Source organism: Erythrolamprus reginae, chromosome 2 (assembly GCF_031021105.1).
Source record: "Erythrolamprus reginae isolate rEryReg1 chromosome 2, rEryReg1.hap1, whole genome shotgun sequence".
Taxonomy (NCBI): domain Eukaryota; kingdom Metazoa; phylum Chordata; class Lepidosauria; order Squamata; family Dipsadidae; genus Erythrolamprus; species Erythrolamprus reginae.
The window spans coordinates 100,658,751-100,685,976 of NC_091951.1; the positions used below are offsets into that span (position 1 = coordinate 100,658,751).

The 27,226-nt window shown below is 39.7% G+C and overlaps 1 protein-coding gene across 2 annotated transcripts; it reads right to left on the reverse strand.

The window, feature by feature from the left end:
- Positions 1-27,226, reverse strand: TSPAN17 (tetraspanin 17). 2 transcript variants are annotated; one of them, XM_070738949.1, is made up of 8 exons: positions 27,045-27,226; positions 16,401-16,451; positions 13,258-13,404; positions 10,935-11,105; positions 7,377-7,502; positions 6,569-6,616; positions 6,122-6,238; positions 1-3,761 (listed from the first exon to the last, which is right to left on the reverse strand). In XM_070738949.1, exons 1-8 carry the CDS (start codon positions 27,129-27,131, stop codon positions 3,696-3,698), a joined length of 813 nt encoding a protein of 270 aa, XP_070595050.1. In that variant the 5' UTR covers positions 27,132-27,226; the 3' UTR covers positions 1-3,695. The 2 variants fall into 2 exon arrangements, with proteins under 2 accessions (XP_070595050.1, XP_070595051.1); XM_070738950.1 differs by having other exon boundaries at positions 27,096-27,214.

A 27,226-nucleotide genomic window follows, 5' to 3' on the forward strand; every position in this document is an offset into this window, starting at 1 on the left:
TTCCAGACCATTTATATTTTATTTGCATTTGACTTGTGTGTTTTTTCAATCTACATCCAAAAGAAATACATAATTGCCAATACCTTTTGCATTCAATCAAACACATTCCAGTCCATATACACCAATACTGTTAAAAATGTTGGTCTTAAATGGTGACGCAAAATATTTACCCCAACAGTAACCAAAGCACTTACCCTTTGCAATTAATTATCTTATCCTTATACAATTTTGCTCGTATGAAGTCATCTCGCAGTCATAATTGCAGAATGGCTACTATAGATGTTCTTATTTATTTTATTTATTTATTTTATTTCATTTTATTTATTGCTCTATTTTTAAGTTATCTGGACAGGTTTAACATAAAATCAGTTGAAAATTTGCTGATAATCTTGTAATTGTTAATATTGAGCAGCCCAGATGAGGGGGGAAATCAAGAAAAAAGCTTTTGACAGTAGGAAAAGAACATGAGATCATCACACACCATTTTTAAATTAAAAATCGGACTTCCTTCTACTAAGGAAATATATAAAACTAAACCAATGTATGATTGGCAGCATTTCAAGCTGAAAAAGATGCTGTAGTAAGATCAGTGATACACAAACCTGAGTCTTGAAAAATGAACAATAGCAGAAGCCTGATCACCCAACTCGAAACACCCATTACAGTAATTAAAGAGGATTTAAAACTCTTTACAATTTTGGGATAATAGTTTTAGTATTGTACTGTAAAATACATAGCAGCAAGAGGATGAGAGGGAGGTGAGAGGGTTAAGCTGAAAAAAAGACTGTCAAGTCAAACACAAGAAGAAAAACCCAGCAAGAAAACCAGCAAGATGCAAATGAACAGAATTAAGATATATATATATGAAGCAGCAGACTTTAGCTGCCAGGGCAGCCTGTAGTTTCATTGCCTGTGCATCTTATTACTAAACCCAGGAACGTTTGCAACAGTCAAGTGTGGAAGACGTGAAAGTAAATCTGCTTAGCAAGTTTATCCTTTGGTCTCTGATTAACATATCGTAGATAGGTTATAACTTTTGCATATGCAGTGGGCTTCGTTTTCATACATGTTGACAGCTTCATAATGGCTTTCTCTTCTTTTGTGGGTGGGGAAAGGATGCTGCTGCGAAGTACACATCATCCCAAGGGTTCCAGCTGTCAGAGATGACAGGAAATAGGAGACCCAGAGCAAATGGGGATCCTCTAAGCTTTCTCATTCCACCACACTCCCTCCTCGCAGGCGTGCGGTTACAGCCATCCTTGTAGAGTGTACCTTCCCACGGTTCAACAAACACACACACACACACAAACAAACAAACAAACAAACAAACCCGAAGCAGAGCCCCACAGGATGTTCTAACCAAAAGGTGGCCCTGAATTTTGGAACATATCCCCAAAAAGATTAGACGTCACCTGTTTCAAATATTCAGGGAATCCGTCACATTTAGAAGTTAACATTATTTAGGGGAAAGTCTTTCTTTCAGGCAAAACTGTAAATTGGAGGAATGCTATTCAAGAGCATCCTCAGGTGGAGGAAAGCTGCCACTGCAGTCAGAGCATGCAGTAGTTTTGGAGCACAGACAGAGAGCCGCATTAAAGTCCAATGTGCCATCGCCTGGCCTGGCAGAAAAGTACAACCGATATAAGCAACACTACTGTCTCCTTCCCACCAAATACAGAAAACTCAGTGTTTATGTACAAATGCAACAGAAAGCATGTAATGCACTCATTTGTTTACTGAAAGGTAACACAGGCAGAGGGCTCAATGCCTTTCATTCCCAGTATAAAAGGCCTTTGGTGCAATGCAGACCCAGCACTTCTTCGTGAAGATGCCGGTCCCATTTTCCAAACACAAGTCTAGTTCTTTCAAAAGCTCTAGACTTAAAAGATCCTACGTAAAACCTGTCCAGAAAGGACCTGTTGGGCATTGTGCATTCACATATCTCTGCAGATGCCCAGCTAAACTGGTATGGAGGGCAATTCCTAGTGACAAGGAAGGAAGTAGATGCTGGACAGATCTCCTTCTTGACAACATCACCAACCACATTTGAAGTGAGCCAGTTTCTGCTCTAGCAAAAACTGCCTTGGGAAAATAGGGGAAGCCCTATTTTAGAACTGGAACATTAAGGACGAATTTAACTGCTTCAGTGGCGTGTTGGCGATTATGCAGAAACAACCTCACAAGGATAAATCACATAAAAACAGTTACTGGGGCAGGCTTAAGCCATGGTTGGGGGCACGTGAAGATGGGCCTGTAAATCCCAGTACAAAATAGGAGATTAAAAAATCAATCACAATTCAATCCCTGCCCTCCCCCATAAGGAATACCACTGCATCTAATTCACATCCATGACACAAACTGGTCCCAAATCAAATTGGTCCTCTTCAACAGAATGGTCAGTCAGGCTCAATATGGTTTTTAAAAAGTCCCCGAAAAACATTTGCTAACAAGTACTTTATGGGGAAGAGTAGGGCCACATCCTTGAACAATCCTGCCAGCACCAGAGTCCAGGGAGATCCAGATAAACTCCTTATCAAAAAGGAAGGAAGTAGTGGAACCTACATTATAGCAGTGCAGAGAGATGTATCAGTGCAAAATCTTTCCCAGTATTGTGCCAGTATTGTGCCATTCTGTGAAACACAAGTACCCTGCAAGGCTATGAGCCAATTACTGGAGCAAAAGGTTGCATTATATCCAACCAAGGACAAAACCTGGTTCAAGAGGTCTAGAATTATCTTTAAAAATTCAGAGCAATAGATTTTGCATGCAAAAGACTGCACATTTGTCAAAGAAATAACAGGGCTGATTAGACATATCCCAATTTACCTTTTTAAGTTCGAATAACTTGTAAGGTTCTGTAAACAAACAGGTACAATCAAACGCTCGGAACAGATTCATTTCTGTTACAGTGTCATGCTTTTCTAAACTAATTTTTAGTTTACCATTGGTTTACTATTAGTGGAATGGACTGAGCTGACCTGTTTGGTTCTGTCTGACAGGCTTTACTCCCACTGGAATTTAAGCCTTAAAAATCCAATCTGCTGGAATTTAAGCCTTAAAAATCAAGGCTGAAGATTACTGGCCCCAACGAGATATGATGGCATCTTCCCAACAGCTTGTTAAGACAATAGCAGAAAGCAACAATACAGTCCACAAAATAAAATATAACCCTAATTTGAACAAGGGAACTCAGTCTCGAGTTACCTCCAATTTAATCTCCCTGATTAAGCAGGAGAACAGACGGGGAGTAGAGTGTAGAGATTTCAAGTAGAGGCCTAGAAGAGGTACAAGTGTGAAGCTGCTCCAGGCAGCTGGGTTAGGACACTTGTTTCCACATATGAGCTATGCTACCTCATTGATGGGGACCTCCAGTGGTCACAGAATAAAATCCAGAGCTGCTTCTAGGCTATATGCGTAAGAGGTGCTTCTAATTCCGCTGTTTTTGCAGTGGGTCAAAGGAGCCTCCAGAAGCCTGACATAAATACTATTTACATGACATGTGTGCCCCGGCGAGGAAGAGAAAGTTATGGAAAGGCGTCTGGTAGTTATTAATACTGGTGAGCCCCACCTCAACCCCCCAATAGAAGGTTGTTGATGGCTTTAGCAGCACCCAGTGGTTGTGGCTTGAAGACTTGGCTTCAGTCCTTCAAAAGATCTGGGAATCTGTAGGAGACAGCAAAATCTCTCTTCTGGTGTCACCAGTTGGCTTTCACAGCATTGATGTCACTCACTAGGTTCTGTGCCAGGCAGATCCCAAATATCTGAAATACAAATTGAAGAAATAATAATAATAATAATAATAATAATAATAATAATAATAATAATAATAATAATACTCAGATGCTGCAAAAAGATCGCACAGACTGACTGCAAGCATAGACATGATGCTGTGGCACAGATGATCCACTGGAACTTGTGCCGGAACTACCATTTACCAGTGGCAAAGAACTGGTGGGATCATAAGCCCGAAAAAGTGGTCGAAAATGAGCAAGCAAAACTACTGTGGGACTTCCAACTTCAGACTGACCGAATTTTGAAGCATAACACACCAGACATTGTGATCGTGGAGAAAAAGAAAATATGGATCATCGACATCGCAATCCCAGGGGACAGCAGAATTAAGGAGAAGCAGCTAGAGAAATTAGTGAAATACGAAGATCTAACGATCGAGCTGCAACGACTCAGGCATAAGCCCGTGAAAGTGGTCCCAGTGGTACTTGGCACGCTGGACTCAGGGCCAAAGGATCTCAGCGGACATTTGAAAACCATTGGAATTGACAAAATCTCCATCTGTCAATTGCAAAAGGCCGCTTTACTGGGATCGGCAAACATAATTCGCTGCTACATCACGCAGTCCTAGGTGCTTGGGAAGCGCCCGACTGGTGATGAAATACGAAATCCAGCATAGTGGTCTTGTTTGCTGTGTTGTACTGACATAATAATAACAACAACAACAACAATAATAATAATAATAATAATAATAATAATAATAATAATAATTTATTAGATTTGTATGCCGCCCCTCTCCGGAGACTTGGAGCGGCTCACAACAGTGATAAAGCAATGTAACAACATGCTTGTGAAATGCTTGTTATTGTGCGCACGCCAATATACCAGCCTTCCTAATCTTCCAGATATATCTGCAATTCTAGAACCTCCAGCCAGAAAGTTTGCGGGACGCAATCTCAGCGCCTCTGAACCACCAAATGGAAGCTATTTATTTCATTCTCATGCTTGGAGCATTCAAATCATTATTACTACAGGACAAGTGACAGAAAAGCCTGGTCAGCTTTGCTCTGCCAGGAAACAGCCTATCTCAAAGCTATAGAAAGGCAGCCTCAACATGTGGCCTCAAGTTTCTTTTCCCTGTAACCTAGTGATTACCGAAATGTAATCTACAGCACCTGTTTCCCCTAGTTATTACGAAGGAATTTTTTCCTTTGCAATTCAGTTGAAATGAATAGGTCAGGTACGAATTGCAACCATCTGAATGGAACAAAGATATACCAATGCAGATATCCTTTACATTTTTTTAAACTTTGAAATTCCTTACCTTTGATAGCACCCATAGGCTATTTTATCATGCCTAAGATGAAGTCACATTTATGCACGCTCAATTAATATGACTATTAACTATCCATCAAAAAGCAGTTTTTGCAGTTCTTTCTACCTCCTTTATCAAGACATTCCTATTAAATGAACCAACAGGTATCGACATATCTTGGATCTAATCTCACTGCCATCAGAAAACTAACTCTGAAACAAATAGGAGGCAGGAGAATTAGATATGTTTGTAGTGTTAAACCGAGGGGGAAAAGAAGTAAAAATATACTAGTAGTGCTAGTAGTAGTAGTACTTTCATTAGTATTCACTATTATGACCTAGATGGGACATGAAAACCATGCAACTGACTTCTCTCAAAAATACATGAGTTCAATGGGGTGTCATAAGAATAACCTTCAGGTAATGAAAAAGTATTGCATCCACCCTGAACACCTATGCAATAGATTTTCATTTGGACTAAGTACTTGCTCTGTCAGAGTATGTGGCATACATTTTACTGGAAGAGCTAATCTTCCAGTAAAATGCTCTAAATAGGATAAAACTATTTATCAAACCTAGGCACCATAGTATGGTGGTAGCATCATTTTGAGGTTGGGGGGAATTGAGGGCTCTTCAAAGCAAAAATGGAAACAGTTTACTACTTTAAAACTTCCTACTTTCACTCCAAAATTGGTTCTCTCCCCTTCTGTAAGATCACTGTATTTCTGATAACTTCTGGTCATTCTGGTCAAAGGATGAAATTGCAGCCTAGAGTTCCTAGGAGAGTTGCATATTAAGGATGGGTGGGTGGGTGGGTGGGTGGGTGGGTGGGTGGGTGGTTGGTTGGTTGGTTGGTTGGTTGGTTGGTTGGTTGGTTGGTTGGTTGGTTGGTTGGTTGGTTGGTTGGTTGGTTGGTTGGTTGGTTGGTTGGTTGGATGGTTGGTTGGTTGGTTGGTTGGTTGGTTGGTTGGTTGGTTGGTTGGTTGGTTGGTTGGATGGAAGGAATGGATGGAATGGATAGAATTTCCACGTGGGGGTTACTTGAAGAGCAAATTCTCAGTAACATGGAAGCTCATACCTGTAGAAGTGCCACACCTACAAAGGTCCCTGCTACTACAATGAGATTGTCCTGGAGCCACTTCTCAAATTGTCCAGCACACCCTTTAGTGTGAATGAAGCTCTGCTGCTCCAACTCCTGCAAAAGAGGTACAGAAGAACACCTGAAGAACTCTAAAAACATCACAGAGTGCAGTAATCACTCCCGCACCCCCAGCTCAAATTCATAAAATCCAGTAGAATTTTTTTTGTAGCCTAATTAGAGGCTTTCCTTTGAGCTTAGGGTCAAACGCATGTGCTCTGTTGCAATCTGTGGCATTCTAATACTCCCATGCAGACCCTTTTCAGAACTCACTGTATGTTCTTGCCAAACCATCCTTTATGCTTATGCCAGCACTACCTTTTTTCTGGACAGCCACCTTGTTCTTTTCAATAAACACACACACACACACACAAACCTGACCCTCACCAGTTTAAGGCGAACATCATAGCCACACTGTGTATTGAGAACGTCCTCCTGTCAAAAGAACAGACACAAAAGTAATTGAAATTATTCTTGGAACCCAGGAAAGAGATTCACTGGTTCTCCCCTAAATATCTTCAGCATTTGCTTTTCATTCCACATGCTTCCAGATAATTTGCAACTTCTACCTTCAGCTTTAGCTCTTCTCCTCTTTTCCACCCCCATTCTGCCCTGTATTGGTGAAGGAATTCCATGGAATGACAAATATATGGATGACACTCATTTTCTTATTTATTTATGTTTTAAATTTGTGTCCCACTTTTCCCAACAGGGGCTCAAAACAGCATGCATGCTGCCACCTCCTTGTCTAGCTGGGTTTCCATGGTCCTAGTCTAACAGCTCCATCCCTACACCACACTTGTTCTCCAAATTAAAATCATTTATATACTTCAGACAAATTATTGTCTAGTGTTTAATTAATGTAATATAAATATAGTGACTTTAATGCTAATATAATGCTAATACTGTATCTGTATATACTGTTATTAATTTAATTTTCTTTGGTTTTCTTCTGTACTTACTATTGTGTTTTCTTTTTTTTTAAAAAAGTGAAAAATTAATAAAAATAAAAAGATAAAATCATCATTTTGGATAAGGCTACATTTAATCTACATACTATTTTCCTAACAATTCACACAACTAGATTAGTTAATACGAGGACCTTAAAAAAACCCTGCTCAGACATTATTTAGGTCTACAGGGGATGAAAAAAGTGAGAATCCCTCTCACTTATTTCTGTATTTCAACTCCTTACCGCAGGATCCTTGACGCAACAGGAAAAGGGTACCCCACAGCGCTCCCTGCTGGGGTTAGAGTCAGTGCAGTTGAAATAAATGTTGAGATTCCAGTCATTAGGTCCATGAGCCCCACAGCACGACCACTGCAGAGGGAGACAGGGTTAGACTGGGCAGAGTGCTCAGAAAACTGCAGGGCTTGGCAGCACCGAGCAAATAGAATGAATGAACTCTGACCAGCGTTTGGATGTTTTGAAAATTAAAAGAGAGAGAGAGAGAGAGATGGAGAAATGATTTAAGAACGTGCAATTTTGCTATGTTGCAGGTTCATTATCAGCCATGAGATGGCATGTTGACCTCTGGAGTGGCCTTCACACCTTTTAATTGCCTAATGATGAGTCCCCACAGGAAACAGGAGAATTCCACACATTATTTGCTCTGCACTGTTAACTCGCTTGGTAAGGTTTGCCTGCAATCGTGCTTTTCAAATTGCTTCTCTCCTGTATTTTCCTTATTGTTCTTCCCTCTCTTTTATACAACAATAACCTGATTCTTGTGGGAAACAACATACCTAAAATTACTCTTCTGTCTTATTTTCAAGAAGCATCTGGTTTACCTGGAGCAATACAGTGTGTTGCTATCAGCAAGCCCTTTCCATTACGAGTGTTTGTGACCCAGTCAAGTAAATAAAAAGGTGACCGGTCTGGGCAGGATTTTTGAAAAATCCATTTTAATCACTTTTAATCTTAAATTTCTTGCGCAAAATCTCATAATTATATTTATAGCTTTTTGAAAGGAGTTCTTTAAAGCATTTTAGTGCTAGTGAAAAGAATTTGACACACACACACATATGCCCCCCCCAAAAACCCCCACAGTTAAAATCATGCTCACATATTGGGTTTTTTTAAAGCTATAAACATTAAATTCCATTGTGTAAATAATGTCATTCCATTTCTTTAAAAAATAATGTAGGAAGAAATTTCACTTCAAATTATAAAACTGAAAAACACATATTCACATCATTTAAGAATGGTGTCAGGAAATATTGGTTACAACAGGGGTCCCCAACTCCCAGGTATGTATTTATGTATGTATGTGTGTGTGTGTGTGTGTGTGTGTGTTTGTTTGTTTGTTTGTTTGTTTGTTTGTTTGTTTATTTATTTATTTATTAGATTTAAATAACTATAAAAGATTATAGAAATTTACTAAAAATATTTTAAATCCCCATATACAATCATACACATTTATCCAATTCAAATCATAGATAGTGTTGGCCGGAGACAGTCCCATCACTCACGGCTTCCCCATATCCACCGGCAGAGGTAGGTTTTCAAGCTTTACAAAAGACCAGGAGGGAGGGGGCGGTACATATTTCCGGAGGGAGTTCATTCCAGAGGGCCGGGGCTACCACAGAGAAGGCTCTTCCCCTAGGCCCCGCCAGCCGACATTGTCTGGCCAATGGGACCTGGAGAAGGCTGAGTTTGTGGGACCTGACTGGTTCCTTGGATACATGAGGCAGAAGACGGCAGTAATCAGGTCACACAAGCAAGCGAAGCCCATCCATGGGATTCAGGCAGCATTGCGAAATCACGCTGCCTCTGGTCCATGGAAAAATCTCTCTCCACGGAACCAGCCCAAAAGATTGGGGGCCGCTGGGTTACAACATACTGAAACAAAGTTGTGAAGATATATCCAATATTTCACTGGATACATAAAAATTATTATTCTTAAATATTTTAATGAGGTATTTACATGGTACTGTTATCCAATTTCTGATTTATGCATTCCATCTCTTCTGGAATAGAAAACAAATATGATCCATATTTGATTTGTCCTTTTTAAGGACCGAAAAGCAGCAGAAAATAAGATAGTAGGATCTGCATACTTCCTTATCATTGCCACATTAGCACAGTGATTTTCACTTATTTTTTTAATTTATGTTTTAATTTGCACTAGAACACAGTTTTGTCATTCTCAAAAATTATAGAGATATTAATGCAAAAGCACTTGAAAAGAAAAGCATTTTAACACTGTTTTAAACACTGATTAAACAACAACTTCTTGCCTTTCTGATCAAAACTCATCTTAGCATTGTGTTGTTGTTGTTGTTGTTTTTACAATATTGTTGATTATATAATTAACACCAAAACACATTTTTGCTCACCTTTCTCTAGGTAAAAAAGACAATGGAGGTAAATTTGTTTGATGCTTAACAAAACAGACTTTTTCTCAAATTTAAGAGTAAAAAATAATGGATGATATAAAAGGATATTTTCAATTAAATTGTCCATGTCCATATTATCCAATGGGGACAACAGGCCTAAAACATAAGTAAGTCTTTCCTAAAACCTATAAAACCCCCACAAAACTACTTCAAGTTAAAAAGAAAATCTCAAAGTAGGAAAGTGATAGTAAAGTCAAAAATCATATATCCTAAAGTTAAGTGTATTTAAGGGATTATTCCTACTTTATTATGCAGATAGCTACTGTGTTTTCTATCCCTTGTGACTTACTGAATAATGTAGCTTCAGGGAATATATCTATAATGCTAAGCATCTGGGTTATTACCACAACAAGGACCTATGAAAATAATTGTTCCTGCGGCTGCAAGGGATTTAATGCAGCGCTGGAATTCTTCCTTCTCATCTACATAACTATGTAGCACTCATTATTGTAGCATGTTTAAAGTAAGGAACATAATCCAGAAGAATTTATAATCTACTGCAATACCTTGTGTAGTTTAGAACAGAACAATGTTTCAATAAACACATCAAAAATTAGGCTTAAGAGCAAATAACAATAAAGGTCTCTTGAATTTCTAATTTGAAACTCTGCACAACAATTTATACAAATGATATCTCCTATATTTAAGAGAGAGAAGTGGAAGCTGAATTTCGGGGTGAATATTTCCTCAAAGGATAGAGACCAAACATATGTGTATATATATATACACATAACATGAAGCGATCTTTAGGGGTGGCTTTGTAAACCCAGGGTATTGGGGACTGGTTAATATTTCAAAAGCTACCAGGTTATTACCAAGATTTTTCCAAAGAAAGCACCCTATCGCCTGAGCATACACGAACATTACAGACAGACATATTGCTCTAGGTCAGTGATGGCGAACCTTTTGTCCCTCAGGTGCCAAAAGTGTGTGCGTGTGCTATCGCACATACGCGAGTGCCACACCCAAAATTGGCACTCACGTACGTGGGGGACGGCAAAAACAGCTTCCCCCGCCCCCAGGAGGCCCTCTGGAGGCCGGAAATGGCTTGTTTCCCAACTTCTGGTGGGCCCAGTAGGCTCGTGTTTTGCAATCCCCAGGTTCCAAAGGCTTCCTTGGAACTGGGGGAGGGTAAAACGCCCTCCCCCATCCTCCCCAGAGGCCCTCCGAAAGCCAAAAATGCCCTCCCAGAGCCTCTGTGCAATCTAAAAATCAGTTGGCCAGCACACGCATGTAAGTTGGAGCTGAGCTAGGGCAATAGCTCGCATGCCAGCAGATATGGCTCCGCGTACCACCTGTGGCACCCGTGCCATAGGTTTGCCATCCACTGCTCTAGGTAATTTACATAACTCACATATTCCTGAGCAAAGTCTATGAGGTTCTGGAGGTCTATGTCATCGCGATATGCCTTGACGTTATTGTTAATGAAGAAGTTGAGCTGATCCTTGATCCAGTCCTTGAAAATGAAGGCCAGGACACCAGCTGTCAGCTCCAGGAAAAAGATGAGCCCCAGGAACACAGAGAACTGGTGCCAAAAGAAAGGTACATCATTAGTGTGCAAGGCCAAAAGATCTCTCAGGGTTAAGGCTCGCTCTCACATTGACTAGATAAGCACAAGTTGCAGGAAAGGAAGCCTTGCTTAAAATTTTGTCAGAGGATAGTTGACAAAATAACTGAAGGACAAAATACAACAAATGTTCTGCTAGTTAATTTTTATGTTAGTAAGCTATTTTTTTAAAGTTCAATTCATATGGCTGTATGGATTCATAGCTCTATATTGTTTTCTTGCCATGACAATAGAAGAAATTGAGTTAATAGTTTATTTTTCTTCAGATCTCTCCAGAAAACTATATTGGTGTATTATTTTCCTAATGCTATCATTTCAACTTGCATTATGCTCCTTGTTCCAACCTGTATATCCTATTCATCTCTCAAAGATAAACATACATTTCCTGCATAATACACCAATTCAAAGCATTATGTCTTGTTTTTCTTTCAATGCCAAAATAAAAGTCAACTTCTATTGTGCTCCCATACAACAAAACTCACTTAAGACTTTCTAGGTCCTTGCCTAATTTCCAGTGTCAGAATAATCCGGCACTAAGAATTTACCACATTATGTTTTATAAATGTTCAAAAGGCCACATGTGAATGTTCTCCATCATCCTCAAAAAAAATAAAGGAAACACTCAAATAACACATCCTAGACCTGAATGAATGAAATATTCTCATTGAATACTTTGTTCTGTACAAAGCTGAATGTGCTGACAACAAAATGAAACTGATTGTCAATCAGTGTTGTTTCCTAAGTGGACAGTTTGATTTCACAGAAGTTTGATTTACTTGGAGTTATATTCTGTTGTTTAAGCTTCCCTTTATAAATATATATATATATTCAGTCTTCAATTTACAACAGTTCATTTAGTAACTGTTTGAAGTTATAATAGTACTGAAAAAAAGTGACTTATGACCATATTTCACGCTTATTACCATTACAGCAACCCCATAGTCATGTGATCAAAATTTGGATGCTTGATAACTCATTCATATTTATGGGGCTTACAATGTCATGGGGACATAGGGTCACCTTTTGCAAGCTTCTGACAAGCAAAGTCAATTGTGAAGTCAGATTCACTTATCAACCATATTACTAACTTAAGAACTGTAGTGATTCATTTACAACTGTGGCAGGAAAAGATGTAAAGTGGGCCAAAATTCACTTAACAACTGACTCACTTAACAATAGAAATTTTGGGTTCAATTGTGATCGTAAGTTGAGAACCTGTACTAATATGACTACTGTATTTTTCGGAATGTAAGATGCAGCTTAGTTTTGGGGGAGAAAAATAGGGGGGGATAGAAATCAGCCTACCAGGTATTCATCTGTCTAGCGTCCTTAGTCTGGTCAGCTTCAGCACATTATCTTCTCCCCTGGTTAGAGCTTTAAAAAAAACCCTTATTTGGGGAGAGTAACAATGAAAGAGTCTGCAAGCCGGTAAAAGCTAGAAAAATCGTTAGCACCTTGTTAGGACTGGGAAAAAAGCTTCCAAAAAAAGGCTAAATTCTTAGTATAAGACGCACCCAAATTTTCAGCTCCTTTTAGGAAGGAAAAGGGTGTGTCTTATACTATGAAAAATATGGTATTTTCTTCTGGAAAGAGAAGTTGACTAAGAGTAGAAAAAAAAAGCCTGCCAATGTCACATTGGGAGTAGTGATGGGCGAACCCAACGGTGTTTGGGTTCGGCAAGTTCAGCCGAATTTTAAGCAAAATTTGGCCGAATCCGAACCAAACCCGAACAGGGAATCCCTCCCACAAAGAGATTCCGGGGGCGGAGCTTTGAGGTCACCGACAGGTTGCTAAGGACGCCAAGGTGATCACTTCCTGGATTCCATGGAATCCAGGAAGTGATCACCTTGGCGTCCTTAGCAATCTACCGGTGACGTCAAAGCTCCGAATGCTGAACACGACCCCGAACTTTGCCCGAAGTTTGGAAAAATTTCGGGTTCGTGTTCGGCATACCGAACACCGCAAAATTCGGTACGGACCCGAATTGTGCGGGTTCAGTTCACCCATCACTACTTGGGAGTTCTTAGTCAAGTCATGATTTGGTCCACAGAAGCCCAGTTTACATTAAGCTATACCAACAAGGGGGGGGGGAGAAGAGAAAAAGACATACGAATTTGAGGAGCAACGTATTCTCCCTGAGTGCACCAATACAGCCAGCAAAACCCAGCACGAACATCACCCCTCCAACCACGAGGAAAAGCCAGACTGGGTCAAAGCCACCAAGGTCAGTGATGGATGATAGATTGGAGAGCACACCCTGGATAGGATAAAGACAAAAACACAAAGCTGAAGTGGACTCCACAGCCAAATTCCCTCTAGCAAAAATAGTTTTCCTTTACATGAATGAAAAACAACAATGACCAATGACGTAGAATTTCCATTGTTGAGGTTATGTACATGATAGTTGCTTGATGGTGTGTAAAGGGTAAACTATATATTTATACCAGCCTCCCCCCAACTTGGTACCCTTCAAATATATGCAGATTCCTGATGGAAATTGATTGGAGAAAGAAGTGGTACATTAACCACAAAGCCAGAAAGGGGATTAACTGAACAAACCATATCTTAGACTAGGACTGATGGTGTTACCTAGTTTGGGTAATGAAACGTCTGCAAGAGAACACACAAGCTCAAGAGAACACCAAGGAACCCTCAAACCTTAGCTTACGCAGAAGAATTTGCATAGTTTTTAAACACACACATGTATTCTGACCGGTGGTGGTTTGCTATTGGTTTGCACTGGCTCAGGCGAACAGGTAGCAGCGGCAGCAGGAGGCTCCGCTTACCCATCCACATGTCATTTAAAAAATGCTCTGTGCATGTGCAGAAGCCCATGCCCGTGCGCTCCCATTCCCAAACTGGTAGCAATGGTAAGAGAAACCCACTGATTCTGACATGCTTATTTATTCATTGTAATTTTTTTTTAAAATGTTATATATATATGTAAACAAAGTGATGAGAAAGAAAAGGTGAGCAGGTGCAGAAAGGCAAATAAGCTGGGTTTTTAAGTAGCCCGAATTCTAGCAGGCAAAAACCTCGTATTCTTTGATGCTGCAGCCATTACTGACAGCTTTCCAATTTTAATTTAAAGAGCTGGTTTTGTTCTATAAAACCACATGGTTTTGACTCCCGGATACCCTGAGGGTCCAATTGTTCCGTTCTCTGAATGAGATGACAAGGACACGAAGCCAAAGATAGTGGTACCTCTGTGCTACACCTAGCATCCTCTTTGGTGACATTTTGCAAGGTGGTAATTGGATGTTTGGTGATTGACTTTGGGAAGTTATGATGATTGGACAGCTATTTTCGGAGGGTGGGGAGGGAGGGAACAGCATATAGTTGTTGTTGTATTTTATTTTAATATTATAATATGTGGTATTACATACCACATATTGGGGGAGCAATATATATTTTTCTGTAAGTAAGTAAATAAACAAATTAAAATGTCCTTCTCATCTGGGCTCAGTGCCAGTTTCCAAATGAAATTCCTCCACCTCTCGGCTGCTGTTTGTCAAGAAACCTGCATCAAGCAACACATAAGAACATAAGAAGAGAGATGCTGAATCGGGCCAAAGCCCATCGAGTCCAGCATTCTGTGTCACACAGTGGTCCACCAATTGTACATGGGGATCTTGAACAGAAAGAGAAGGCAAGACCCTCCCTTTTCCTTGAGCCCCAACCTGCCTGCCTCAACCAACATAGAGGCGGCACATGGACATCCGTTTCAATAACCACCAATACACTTGGCATCCATGAATCTGTCTACTCCTGCCTTGAAGCTATCCAGGCTGACAGCTGTCATGACCTCTTCTGGAAGTGAATTCCATAAACCAATGAACCTCTGGGTGAAGAAATATTTCCCTTGATTTGTCCTCACTTTCTTACCTATGAGCTTTAGGGAGGGCCCCCTTGTCCTAGTATTGTGTGATAAAGAATTTTTCTCTATCCACCTTTTCTATCCCATGCATGATTTTATACATTTCGATCAACACTATTGGTGGCAAATGGGCAGGTGAGCCATTCTCAATAGGAAATCATGCCAGTGCTTTTTCACAAAATAAAAATGGTCAGGAATGGGGGAGGGAGAATATATAAATGTCGGTAGTATGTGTAATGAATAGAGACAAAAGATATGACATGATGAGAGGCTCACCAGCTATTGCTCAACACATTCTCAAAGACCTGACTCAGCACGGTTCATTGTGTTCTAGGTTCATACTTAAACTATAAAAATGATTGAGGAAATGGAAGGTGGGAAAATAAAAGGCACCTGAATGAAATTACATGTGTAGTAACGTAGCTCATAGTAAAACTCTGAAAAACAAGTACCGGTACGTGGAAAACAACGGAAAACTTCTTATATGCAAAAGAATTTGCTCCTTAGCTCCTCATTTTATTTATTTATTTATTATATTTGTATGCCGCCCCTCATGGGCACTTAGCTGGCTAATTGTAAATAATGTTGGACCAGAAGGACTCATTATTTGATCCAGGAGTACAAGCTACACATTTCATTCAAATGTATATTTTAGCCAACTCCCCAGGTTGCGTGCAGACCCAAAGCCTTTGAGTAAAATTCCACAAAATAGTTAGCAAATTTCAATTCCTACATGTAACTGAACTAATGAATTAATTATATGCATATTTTTATTGAATTTAAATACAACTTAAAATTTTCTTGGAACCGCCCATTATTTTCTGAAGGCTGGTCCACAGCATTCCACTATAAAACCAAATGCAGCCCTTGGGTGAAAAAGAAACATTATTATATCTACGGTTATATTTAAGTTGATCATGGGGGTTATCAAAAAAAAATCATCAATGTTTCCAGAATTCTGATGGATGCAAAAATCTATCTCATCAAATGGTTAATAAAGGATTAAGTCCCAGAAATTAAGTACAATTTACTTGCTGATACCTGTTAAAACCTATATACATGTATGTTTAAGTATTCTTTCTGTTACCTTTTACTTTAATTTCAAAGTCCCAGAAATTAAGTACAATTTACTTGCTGATACCTGTTAAAACCTATATACATGTATGTTTAAGATTACAGCATAAGTATTCTTTCTGTTACCTTTTACTTTAATTTCAAATTGGAAACAAATTCTATTCTTTAATAAAATAAATAAAACAAACATTAATAAATGTAAAGGGCTATGTATTTTTTTAAAAAACCAGCATAGCAAGAGGAAACAATTTATTACCTGGATACAGCAATCAGAAAAACATTCCCTTCCTGGCCAAACTTACCTTTTCTGCCCAAGCCCACAAACCAATGGCTAGGAAAGCTGCCCCCAGCAACTGCAAAAGAGAAAAGGCCACCATCATGCATAGGATAACAACAGGGAGCAATTTAGTTCTATTCTAAGAATATAGAAGGACTGCAGAGCCAGGGGGATGGGCCAAAAGAGGGATCAGCTTAGAACAGTGTTTCCCAGCCTTGGCAACTTGAAGTCCAAATATCTTCAAGTTGCCAAGGTTGGGAAACACTGGCTTAGAATATAGCCACAAATTCCAACACACACACACCCTTAAGTGCTGTGGACCTTCTAACTTTAAGCAAATGTTGACCCTTACTTTAGAAGATTCTTGTGCATAGGCTTTTAGCAATAAATCAGCTTAATTAAACCTTCATGTATAGGCCTGGTCTTTCAGGTGGACTTAATAAAGGATGGTGCAACGCCTTCTTCATTTTATAGTGTTTTCTGCAGAAAGACAGATCATGATTCACCCCAACTTTTGCCTCTTGTGTTGACTCATTTTCTATTCACAGGATAAGTGAAAACTAAGATTAAGAAATAATGTAACTGGCTGGCATATTGGAGGTTCTAGACTCAGATAAGGTCTATTTCTTCAGAGGAGATATTCTAGTTTGCCAGGGTATGAATTAAAGTGAACACTGGAAGGTTAAAGAAGTGTTAAACAAAAGTCTACTTTGGTGTAAGGAAATTGTCAATTATTTGCACCCCATTCTATCTTGTGGAGGTAGCATACAAATTTAATAAATAATAATAATAATAATAATAATAATAATAATAATAATAATAGTCCTTGACTTATAACCATTCATTTAGTGGCCATTCAAGGTTACACTGCACTGAAAAAAAGTGCCTCATGACTGTTTTTCATACTTATGACTTGCAGAATCCCCATGGTCACATGATCAAAATCTCAATGCTTGGCAACTGACTCATTTTTATGACGGTTGCAATGTCCCAGAGTCACGCGATCCCCTTTACAAGCAAAACCAATGGGAAATCCCGATTCATTTTGCATCCGTGTTACTAACAACTGCACTGATTCACTTAACTGTGGGAAGAGAGGTTGTAAAAAGGAGCAAAACTCACTTAACAACTGTCTCGCTTAGCAAAGAGATTTTGGCTGCCTCCATAGAATCAATACCCGAGTATGAATCTTAACGTTTTCCAACCAAGCAAAGCCAACTTTATGGTTGTATACATAAGCTAAATCAGGATGTAAAACTCAATTTCATTGAGGGCTGCATCAAGGTTGTGTTCGACCTTTGGGGGGGGGGAATGGCCAGCTTGACCTCACTCATGTTGCGGCACCTGTGGTGGCCTGAGAGCTCTGCCAGAGAAAATGGGCTCCCATACTCTGTTTTTGGCTGCATCGGCCTCCTACAACCCTCTGCCAGCGAAAATGGAGCTTGGGAGGGCTGCTTGCAATCCTTCCGAGCTCTATTTTCATTGGCAGAGGCACTGCAGGCCAGTCCTTAGCTGTTTCTAGGACAGTCCTATGGGCCAGATCTAAGCACCCTACGACCAGAATATCTTCAGAACCGTCTTCTCCTGCACGAGTCCCAGCGGCCAATTAGGTCCCACAGAGTTGGCCTTTTCCAGGTCCCGTTGACTAAACAATGTCGTTCTGGCGGGGCCCAGGGGAAGAGCCTTCTCTGTGGCAGCCCCAGCTCTCTGGAATCAACTCCCCTCGGAGATCAGGACCACCCCCACTTTCCTTGCCTTTCATAGGTTACTGAAGCGCCACCTATGTAGCCAGGCATGGGGCAATTGAGGTATCCCCAGGCTAATATAGTTTATGTATGGTATGACTGAGTTGTATGGTTTTAATGATATGGATTTTAGATGGTTTTAAGTATTGGATTTGTCACATTGTTTATCACTGTTGTGAGCCGCTCCAAGTCTTTGGAGGGGGCGGCATACAAATCTAATAAATAATTATTATTATTATTATTGTTGTTGTTGTTGTTGTTGTTGTTGTTATTATTATTATTATTATTATTATTATTATTATTATTATTATGTTGGTAATGACCTATAAAGCCCAACATGGCATCGGACCAGAATACCTCTGAGACCGCCTTCTGCCGCACGAATCCCAGTGGCTGATAAGGTCCCACAGAGTTGGCCTTCTCTGGGTCCCATCGACTAAACCAGTGATTTTCAACCTTTTTTGAGCCGCGGCACATTTTTTAAATTTACAAAACCATGGGGCACATTGAGGGGGGGGGCAGCAAAATAAAGTTTGGACAAAAAATTCCTCTCTCTCTCTCTCTTCCTCCCTTTCACTCTATTTCTCTCTCCCTCCCTCTTTCTCTTCCTCCCTCTTTTTTCTCTATCTCTCCATCTCTCCATCCCTCTTTCTTTCTTTCTCTCTTCCTTCTTTCCTTTTTTGCTTTCTCCCTCCCTACCTCCCTCTATGTCTTTCTCTCTCCCACCTTCCCTCCCTCTCTTTCTCTCTCTCTCTCCTTTCTTTCTCTCTCTTGCTTTCTTTCTCTCTTTCTTTCTGTCTCTCTTGTTCTCTTTCTCTCTCTCTTGCTTGCTTGCTTTCTCTCCCTCTTGCTCTTTCTTTCTCTTTCTCTCTCTCTTGTTTTCTTTCTCTCTTGCTTGCTTGCTTTCTCTCCCTCTTTCTCTTTCTTTCTCTCTCTCTTGTTCTTTCTCTCTCTGAGCTTCGCGGCACACCTGACCATGTCTCACGGCACACTAGTGTGCCACGGCACACTGGTTGAAAAACACTGGACTAAACAATGTCGTCTGGAGGGCCCCAGGGGAAGAGCCTTCTCTGTGGCAGCCCGGGCCCTCTGGAATCAACTCCCCCCAGAGATCAGAACTCCCCCCACCCTCCTTGTCTTTTGTAAATTGCTTAAGACCCACCTATATCGCCAGGCATGGGGGAATTAAGACATCTCCCCCCGGCTTATATAGTTTTATGTATGGTATGCTTGTGTTGTATGTTTTTTAAATAATGGGGTTTTAGATATTTTCTTTTAAATATTAGATTTGTTCATTGTACGCTGTTTTATTATTGTTGTGAGCCGCCCCGAGTCTGAGGGGAGGGGCGGCATACAAATCTAATAAATATATAATATATAATATATTATATTATTATTATTATTGTTGTTGTTGTTGTTTTGTTGTTGTTATTATTGACACCCCTGGGCTAGATCAAATTAAATCCCTGTCATTTGCCAACCCCATTAACACTAGCCAACCCCATTCACTTACAGCCTAACTTGACAGCCTTGGAAAACAGAAGGCTGAGAACACATCATCTGGAGCAGTTGCAAGCTTAGCACTGTGTACAGACAATGGTTATACTGTTCCCATGGTAAGAATGGAACATTTCTAAAACAGCAGCAGCATTGATCAGAGTTCTTCCCCTGCCCACAGAGTAAACCCTGCCCTCTTTCAATGTCAATTGCTATTTGTTTGCCATTGCCTGTAGGGCTTTGTGAGGGCTATCTCAATAGGTAGAATGTGAGGAGTTCAGGCCTTATGCAAGGTTTCGTACACCAGGAAACAAAGAAACAATACAACGTGCAGAATTAAATTATTAAAAATAGGACCAATGTAGATATAATTATATTGGTTTAATAAGAAACCATTAAGGTAATGATTTACCATAAGCATTCTCAATGGTTCTCTCATACACCACAATCTCCCCGAACATGCAAATGGGAAAACTATGTTTTATTTCATCTTATTAACTCTGGATACAAAATCAGAATCATATTTCAGTTCACTTCCCATTCACCTTAGCAAAATAAGATTAAAATACAAGTCTAATATCAAAAGAATGCCAAACCTCCAGTCCTGGTTTTTCACTTATTTGATTTGATATAGTAAAGTAATAAAGGCAGGAACAAAAATCTAATTAACAAATAAGCAAATATTCTTAGGTGATTTTCTCACATGAAACTGCAAAAGACAAAAATGTCTTTCCAATTCAATAATGCCAGTTAGCACACTTGCCAAGTCACACAAATATAATCTATACTGTGCATAACTAAAAATATAAAATTCACTCAGTAACTTTTTCTTGTAAATAACATCCCAGGCTACAGTGAAGAAAAAAGCTGGAAATGTTATTTGGTCTGTTCTTATTGCCCATCGGTTTTAGGGAATCTCTTTCTGACTTTAACCTTTTTCTTTTCCTGCAGCCTTTGGGCTGGATGTGTCACGTATTGGCCATCCCCACTCCTGTTTTAGTGAAAGGGGAACAAAGTTGCGATATGTTACATGACAATTTCCTTTCCTCTTCTTCCCACCAAGGAAGAAGAGGAAAAAAAAGGAAAGGGGAGGGGAGGAGAGGAGAGGAGAGGATGGGAGGGGCGGAGAGAGGGAAGAAGGGACTACAGCTCTGGAATATGGGACTGACTTTCCCACCAACAAGCCACTGTCAAATAAGCTTTCATTATTTAATCTGCGGAGAGGGGCGGCATATAAATCCAATAAATCTAATCTAATCTAATCTTGTTACAATTGAAACAACCTTTACAGATTTTGTTATGATTAAATAAGCATTTACAATTTTGTTATAATTAAATACACAGTTATAATTTTGTTATATTAAATAGATGCATTTCATATTAATAAAATGGAAGCTCTCTGATCATTATTTTACAAATGTATTTATCTTTTTAAAAATCATATTAGTAGTCTGCGGGATTTAAAATTATGAATTAGGATTTAGAATTATGAATTTGGTGGTCCACAGGATTTAAATTATGACCTTGGTAGTCCCCGAGGTTCAAAAGTTTGGGAACCCCTGGTCTAGAGAACTTCAAAGATCTTTTCCAATTCTGTTATTCTGTATCTAAACCAGAGGTCTTCAAACTTGGCAACTTTAAGACTTGTGGACTTCAACTCCCAGAATTTTCCAGACATCTATGCTGGCTGGAGAATTCTGGGAGTTGAAGTCCACAAGTTGCCAAATTTGGAAACCCCAACAGTAGGTTCCTTCTAACTCAGGCAATATGAAAATTCACTTGTTAATATTTCCTAGCTTTGCATCCCACCACCCTGATTAGAAGTTCTGGAAACTGCTGTCGCTACACATCTTGAAGACTGCCCTTGTCAATGATTCTTTCAAATGGATCTTGGAGAAGCTGAACTGAATTTTTCTCTCAATATTAATTTCTCATTTTCTGGTGAGTTTCGGTATCTGGCGGAATTTAATTTTTATTTGGCAAACATTGTTTTAACATATATTTCTTGCCAACTTGCTCCAATCATGTCCTTGATGTATACAAAGTATTGATATTTATGTCTTTTTGATTTATTTTTCTCCTTTGGTTTTCCCATCAACCTGTAAGTAATTGCAATAGCAGTGTTCAAACTGGGCACGGTTGTTCTTTAAGAGTGGGAGGAAGCAAGAAATAGAGAGGGAAGTAGGTGTATGTTGTACGAAACCAGGAAATCTTCTAGAGGAAAGATAAATATTCTGCATAATAAGAAGCTTCTATTCTGTCACTAAAATTTATTAGGCTCACCCATCAGAAACCATAGCATTTCCTTCCTAAAACAGAATACGATGCTTCAATACAGAATTAGACATTCCATCAGATCGTTCAGCTCCCAATTATTAACTCACTTGGAGTCCTGAAATTGGCCCCAAAGTTGGAAAGTAATTTGCTATATTCCCCATACCTGCATATACAGGTAGCTCTTGCATAGTAACCACAATTAGGACCAGCATATCCATTGCTAAGCAAAGTGATTACTCAGTGGAAAATCACATGACCACAACTGTTCTGACTCAAAACTGACAAGACTATATACCTTCTGCTTTCAGTTGCCTCCTAACCATTTTCTGCTCACTCTGGCAGTAGGGTATTTAACAAGAAAGAAAATACGTATTTATGTTAAGATTTTTATCCCATCCATAATAATTACTTTATAAGTAATTCAAGGTGGCAAACATACATGATACTCCTTCTCCTATTTTCTCCATAGCAACAATTCTGTGAGGTGGGTTGGAATAAGAAAGAATGACTGACTCAATAGCAATAGCATTTAGACTTATATACCGCTTCATAGTGCTGTTACACCCCGCTCTAAGCAGTTTACAGAATCAGCATATTGCCCCCAACAATCTGGGTCCTCATTTTACCCACCTCAGAAGGATGGAAGACTGAGTCAACCTTGACTCAGTGGTGAGATTTGAACTGATGAACTACAGCTAGCAGTTAGCTGAAGCAGCCTACAGTGCTACACTCTAACCAGTGCGCCACCCCAGCCAAGTTCACCTAGCCATCTTTCATCCCTAAGGCAGGACTATAATTCACAGTCTCCTGGTTTCTAGGCTAACACCTTAACCACTTGACCAAACTGGCTCTTAATTAGCTAATTAATGTTTGTATTTATAGCCATTGGAGAGGAAAGGATTACAAGAGAATAAGCAGGCATACAATGAGGAATGCATACTGAAAGCAATGGCCTGGTGTTACCAAAAAAAGGTCAGTGTCTCTTTTTTGTATTTAATATTTTTATTGATTTTTTTACAATGTAAGACTCACCTAACATAAAACGTGTCTAGTGAATTGTGCCCACCACCAGATTGTTTAATATCACCCACATCATTAATTCTAAAATATTCACATAACTCTGTCTGCAATTTATCTTTATCTTGTTCACTAGAAGTTACAACTGCATTATATCTCCAAATTCTTTGATTACATTCTTGACCTATTTCCAATTCTGCCAGTAGTGGGGCATGATCTGACAACCAAATACATTTTATATCTACTTTTTTAACTTGTATATTGCCCACCCTGTTCATTAATATATAGTCAATGCAATTAAATTATGATATCATGCTGAATAGTAAGTGCCTCTATTTGGTATATCTGCATGGAGATCCACCATATTAAGTCTATTTAAATGTAACATCCTAGTATTTCTGATCCCATTTGTTAATTGCATATTGAAATCTCCTGCCAAAAACGTTGTGCCCTCCATAAAGTTATCCAATTTCCTCTTTGTATTTATTATAAATTGTTTTGTTTTTGCATCTGGAGCATAAACTGCTGCCAGTGTCAATTTCTTTTGGTTAATTTCCCTTTAACAAACAACCACCTTCCTTCTCTATCTTTCTGAACTCAAACCTCTTCAAATAGAACCCTCTAATGAATAAGAATCTACTGTTGTTAGCCGCCCCGAGTCTACGGAGAGGGGAGGCATACAAATCCAATAAATAAATAAATAAATAAATAAATAAATGAATGAATGAGAATCGCCGTACTGTATCTCTACTATTTTGCATTGAAAAAAAGGTCACTGTCTCCAAGCTCTCTGATGTGCAAGGGAGTGGGGATGGATCAGACTAGGATAAATTATTATCTACGGAAATCACTTGGTTTTTTATTTGCTCCCCATATTACTCATTTCTTGACAAAAGTCATTCTAGAAGGCAGACACTGAGGCTTTTTACTTGCATCCGAATTGAAATAAATCTTCTCCATAAATAAATTAAGGCCAAATTGATTTGGTAAGTAATCCATCAATGATACAAATTCTGTGTTTAGGACAATTCTGTTTTTCATAAATTCATCATGCAGGTTAAAGCTTTATTTGTATCCCTGAGGAACTTTTCACCCAAAAAGCAAACATGGCCCATTTTATCTGCTCCGTTAGATCCTCTGTTGATCAGAAATTCACCAGAGATGTCTCACCCTTCTTGTTAACAGATTGAGTCCTAAAACTTGCACAATTTTGGCCACTTTAGATAGTCCTCCCTGCTGGAATTCTCCGTAGCACACAAATAAAGTTCATCAAAAGTTATTCAATTGTGAAAAAAATCTGTAGTTTGTTTTTTTATAGAAGCAAAAAAGTTAACACTGTTTTACTTTGATAATGAGGATTTTGATCTGTTTTAATTTCTGTTAATTTCCAGGTGCTGTTGACAACTGCTAGTTTACGAGTGTTTATCTTTTGCTGATTTTAATCTCCATGGTGAAGCATTTATAAGTAAGTAGTGAAATAATTCATTACTAATTTCTAGTACTACTTATTTACTATGCAAAGTAAATATTTTATGTATAAGTTAAATATTTATAAGTATATACTGTAAAATAAACAGAAGATAGAGGAGCATACTGTATATTGGATAAGATGTGCACTGCCTAGTATCTATTAAACAGAAAATATGATATGGAAATGTCTCAAATTAATCTGTTTGCTAGATGAATATAGGCATCTACTTCAAGATGAGATCATTCTGATTCAAACGGGACCAGCAAAATAAGGAAAAGTCAAAAGCTACTACAATCAATTGCTTTTCTCAAACTTCCTTCAACTTCCTTCAACTGTAACACAATTACCGTACATCATAATTGTTCTTCAGGGACAAAACTAAGCATGCAATGAAAGTCATGAGTAGGCAATCCGATACACAAATACAAAAGAAAACAAAGAGAGTACCAAACAGTAATAGATGCCACAGGTGCAATACCAAAACAATTGGTGCACTGCTTAAACACCATTGGCATTGACAAATTCAATCCAGTCAATTACAAAAGACAGCTTTACTCAGAACAGCTTAAATACTGTGACATTTAATTTAGTCCAATCTGACATCAATATCTACTATTATCCCAGGTCCTTGACAAGAACCCAATAACTGGATGTAAATGCCCAATCCAGTTTTTACATCTTGCTAACTATGCCACAAACTATAATAATTTATGATACTATTATTTAATTAAATTATTAATCTATTGAATTTAATTATTTAATTAAATTATTAATGTATTGAATTTAATTAAATTATTAATCTATTGAATTTATCAGACATGAGCATCCTAATTTTATTTTAAAACACACTCCACTCTGCTTGAAATTGCCTATGCAGAAAGAGTCTCCATCCCTGGGGCCCCGTCTGTGGCCAGTTAGGAAGCAGGTCATACAGCTGGAGGTGAGCAGTGGGCAAGTGATCAAAGTTTCATCTATATTTGCAGCTGCCTCAGAACGTTAGGCATTAGATTCTCATAGGAATGCAAACCTTACTGTAAACTGTGTATTTGTGAGTGATATAGGTTGTGTGCTACCCTGCTCCCAATTTGTGGAAAAAATGTTTTCCACAAAACCAGTCCCTGGCACCAAAAAGGCTGAGGTTTGCTGCTATAGAGTTTCTTTAAATGTTGCCTTAATAATACTTAGGTCCTCGATTAGGGCTTGAACTATTGCATTACCACTACTTAGGCAGTGAATGTAACTACAGAATACCGACACTTTTATTTTTTTTAATATTTTATTTTATTTTATATTTTATATTTTATTTTTATTTATTTTATTTTTATTTATTTTATTTATTTTATTTTTATTAGATTTATATGCAGCCAGGATCCCAACTATATGCAACAACCTATAAAGCAGTGGTTCTGCTTTATAGGTTGGGGGTCGAACGACCATTTTGCAGGGGTTGCCTAAGACCATGGGGAAAAAAAAAATTTCCCATGGCGTTAGGAACTAAAGCTTCTACTCTGGCACCTTGGAAATTATTTTTACAATCCAACCAATCAGGCGTTTAGTGGGGGGTGTCCCTCTGACCTTCCTGCCAATCAGCGTAAAGCTCTGTTGGGAGAATTGGTGCTAGACTTATGGTTGGGGGTCACCACAACATGAGGACCTGTATTAAGGGGTCGGGGCATTAGAAAGGTTGAGAACCACTGCTATAAAGGACAGATTGGGAGTTACACAATATGCTAAGTCACAGCTTGTTTAAAGAACAGTTTGTTGAACAACCCGTGCTGTATCATGCCAGCCACAATCCATCTTTCCAAAGCACAGTGACAAGAGTTCAGGCAATATGTGACAACCACATCCCACCTAAGCACCAGGTGTGAAGGTGAAACCCAAGTTAAGATACATACAGTTCCCCGGGATTTTACAAGAGACGTGGTGTCAAATACGTGCAAGAAAAGGAATGAGGTGGGGCAGCTGAACTGTTTTTGCAGTGTGAATTTCCTCAAAACAAAGGGATTAAGGAACTTCGTACTGCATGCTTGCTGAGGGAGCTGGCTTCTCGGGATAAGATCTAAACTCTGCCGCTAGTGAACCGAAGCCAAACCGCTGCTTGAATAGAGTTATAACTTTTTCCCCCCCTCACACAGAGAAGGGGGATGACAGGAGGAAACAATGCTGTGTCAGAAACAAGACAGGCAAAAGGGTGGCAGATTCGGTTGTAGGAAGCCCCTTTTTTCCTGCTTCTGCGGGGAACTGCCCAGAAATCGAAGCAGGAACAAGGCGCCAGGCAAGGCAGCGGCCGGGCTTCAGGTGCAGCCGGAGGCTTCGGAGTGGGAACCAAGGACGTCCTTGCCTCAAAAAACCCACAACAACTTTCGAGCGCCGAATCCGTCACGCTCCACGCAGGACGCCGCGAGCACCCGCTTGGCGTGACGAGCCTTTTGCAAAGGATTCCGCAGCTGGGCGGAGGGGAGCTTCCCCGCCTCTCTTCCCAGGAAGCCGGCGACCCCCATCCCTCTCCCCCCACTCCCGCCACCCTCGGACCCCGGTGGGAACAGCTCCCTTTCCGTCCTGGCCTCCTCCTCCCCTCCGCCCAGGTAGAAGAAGGAGGTGCAAGCGCCGCTCCGACCGACCGACCGCTTCCGCGGGACACGCGGACTCGCTCACCCACCCAGAAGAGCACATTGGAGGCGAAGAGCAGGTATTTGGCGCAGCAGCTGACCTGAGGACCCTGGAACTGCTGGGCTTTCCCTGGCATGGCGAGCGCGGGGCCTGAGCTCACAGCCCCATCACGCTGCCCCCTCAGCCGAGAGGCCCAGCGCCGCCGCGGGACCGCCTCGCCTTAGCCCGCCC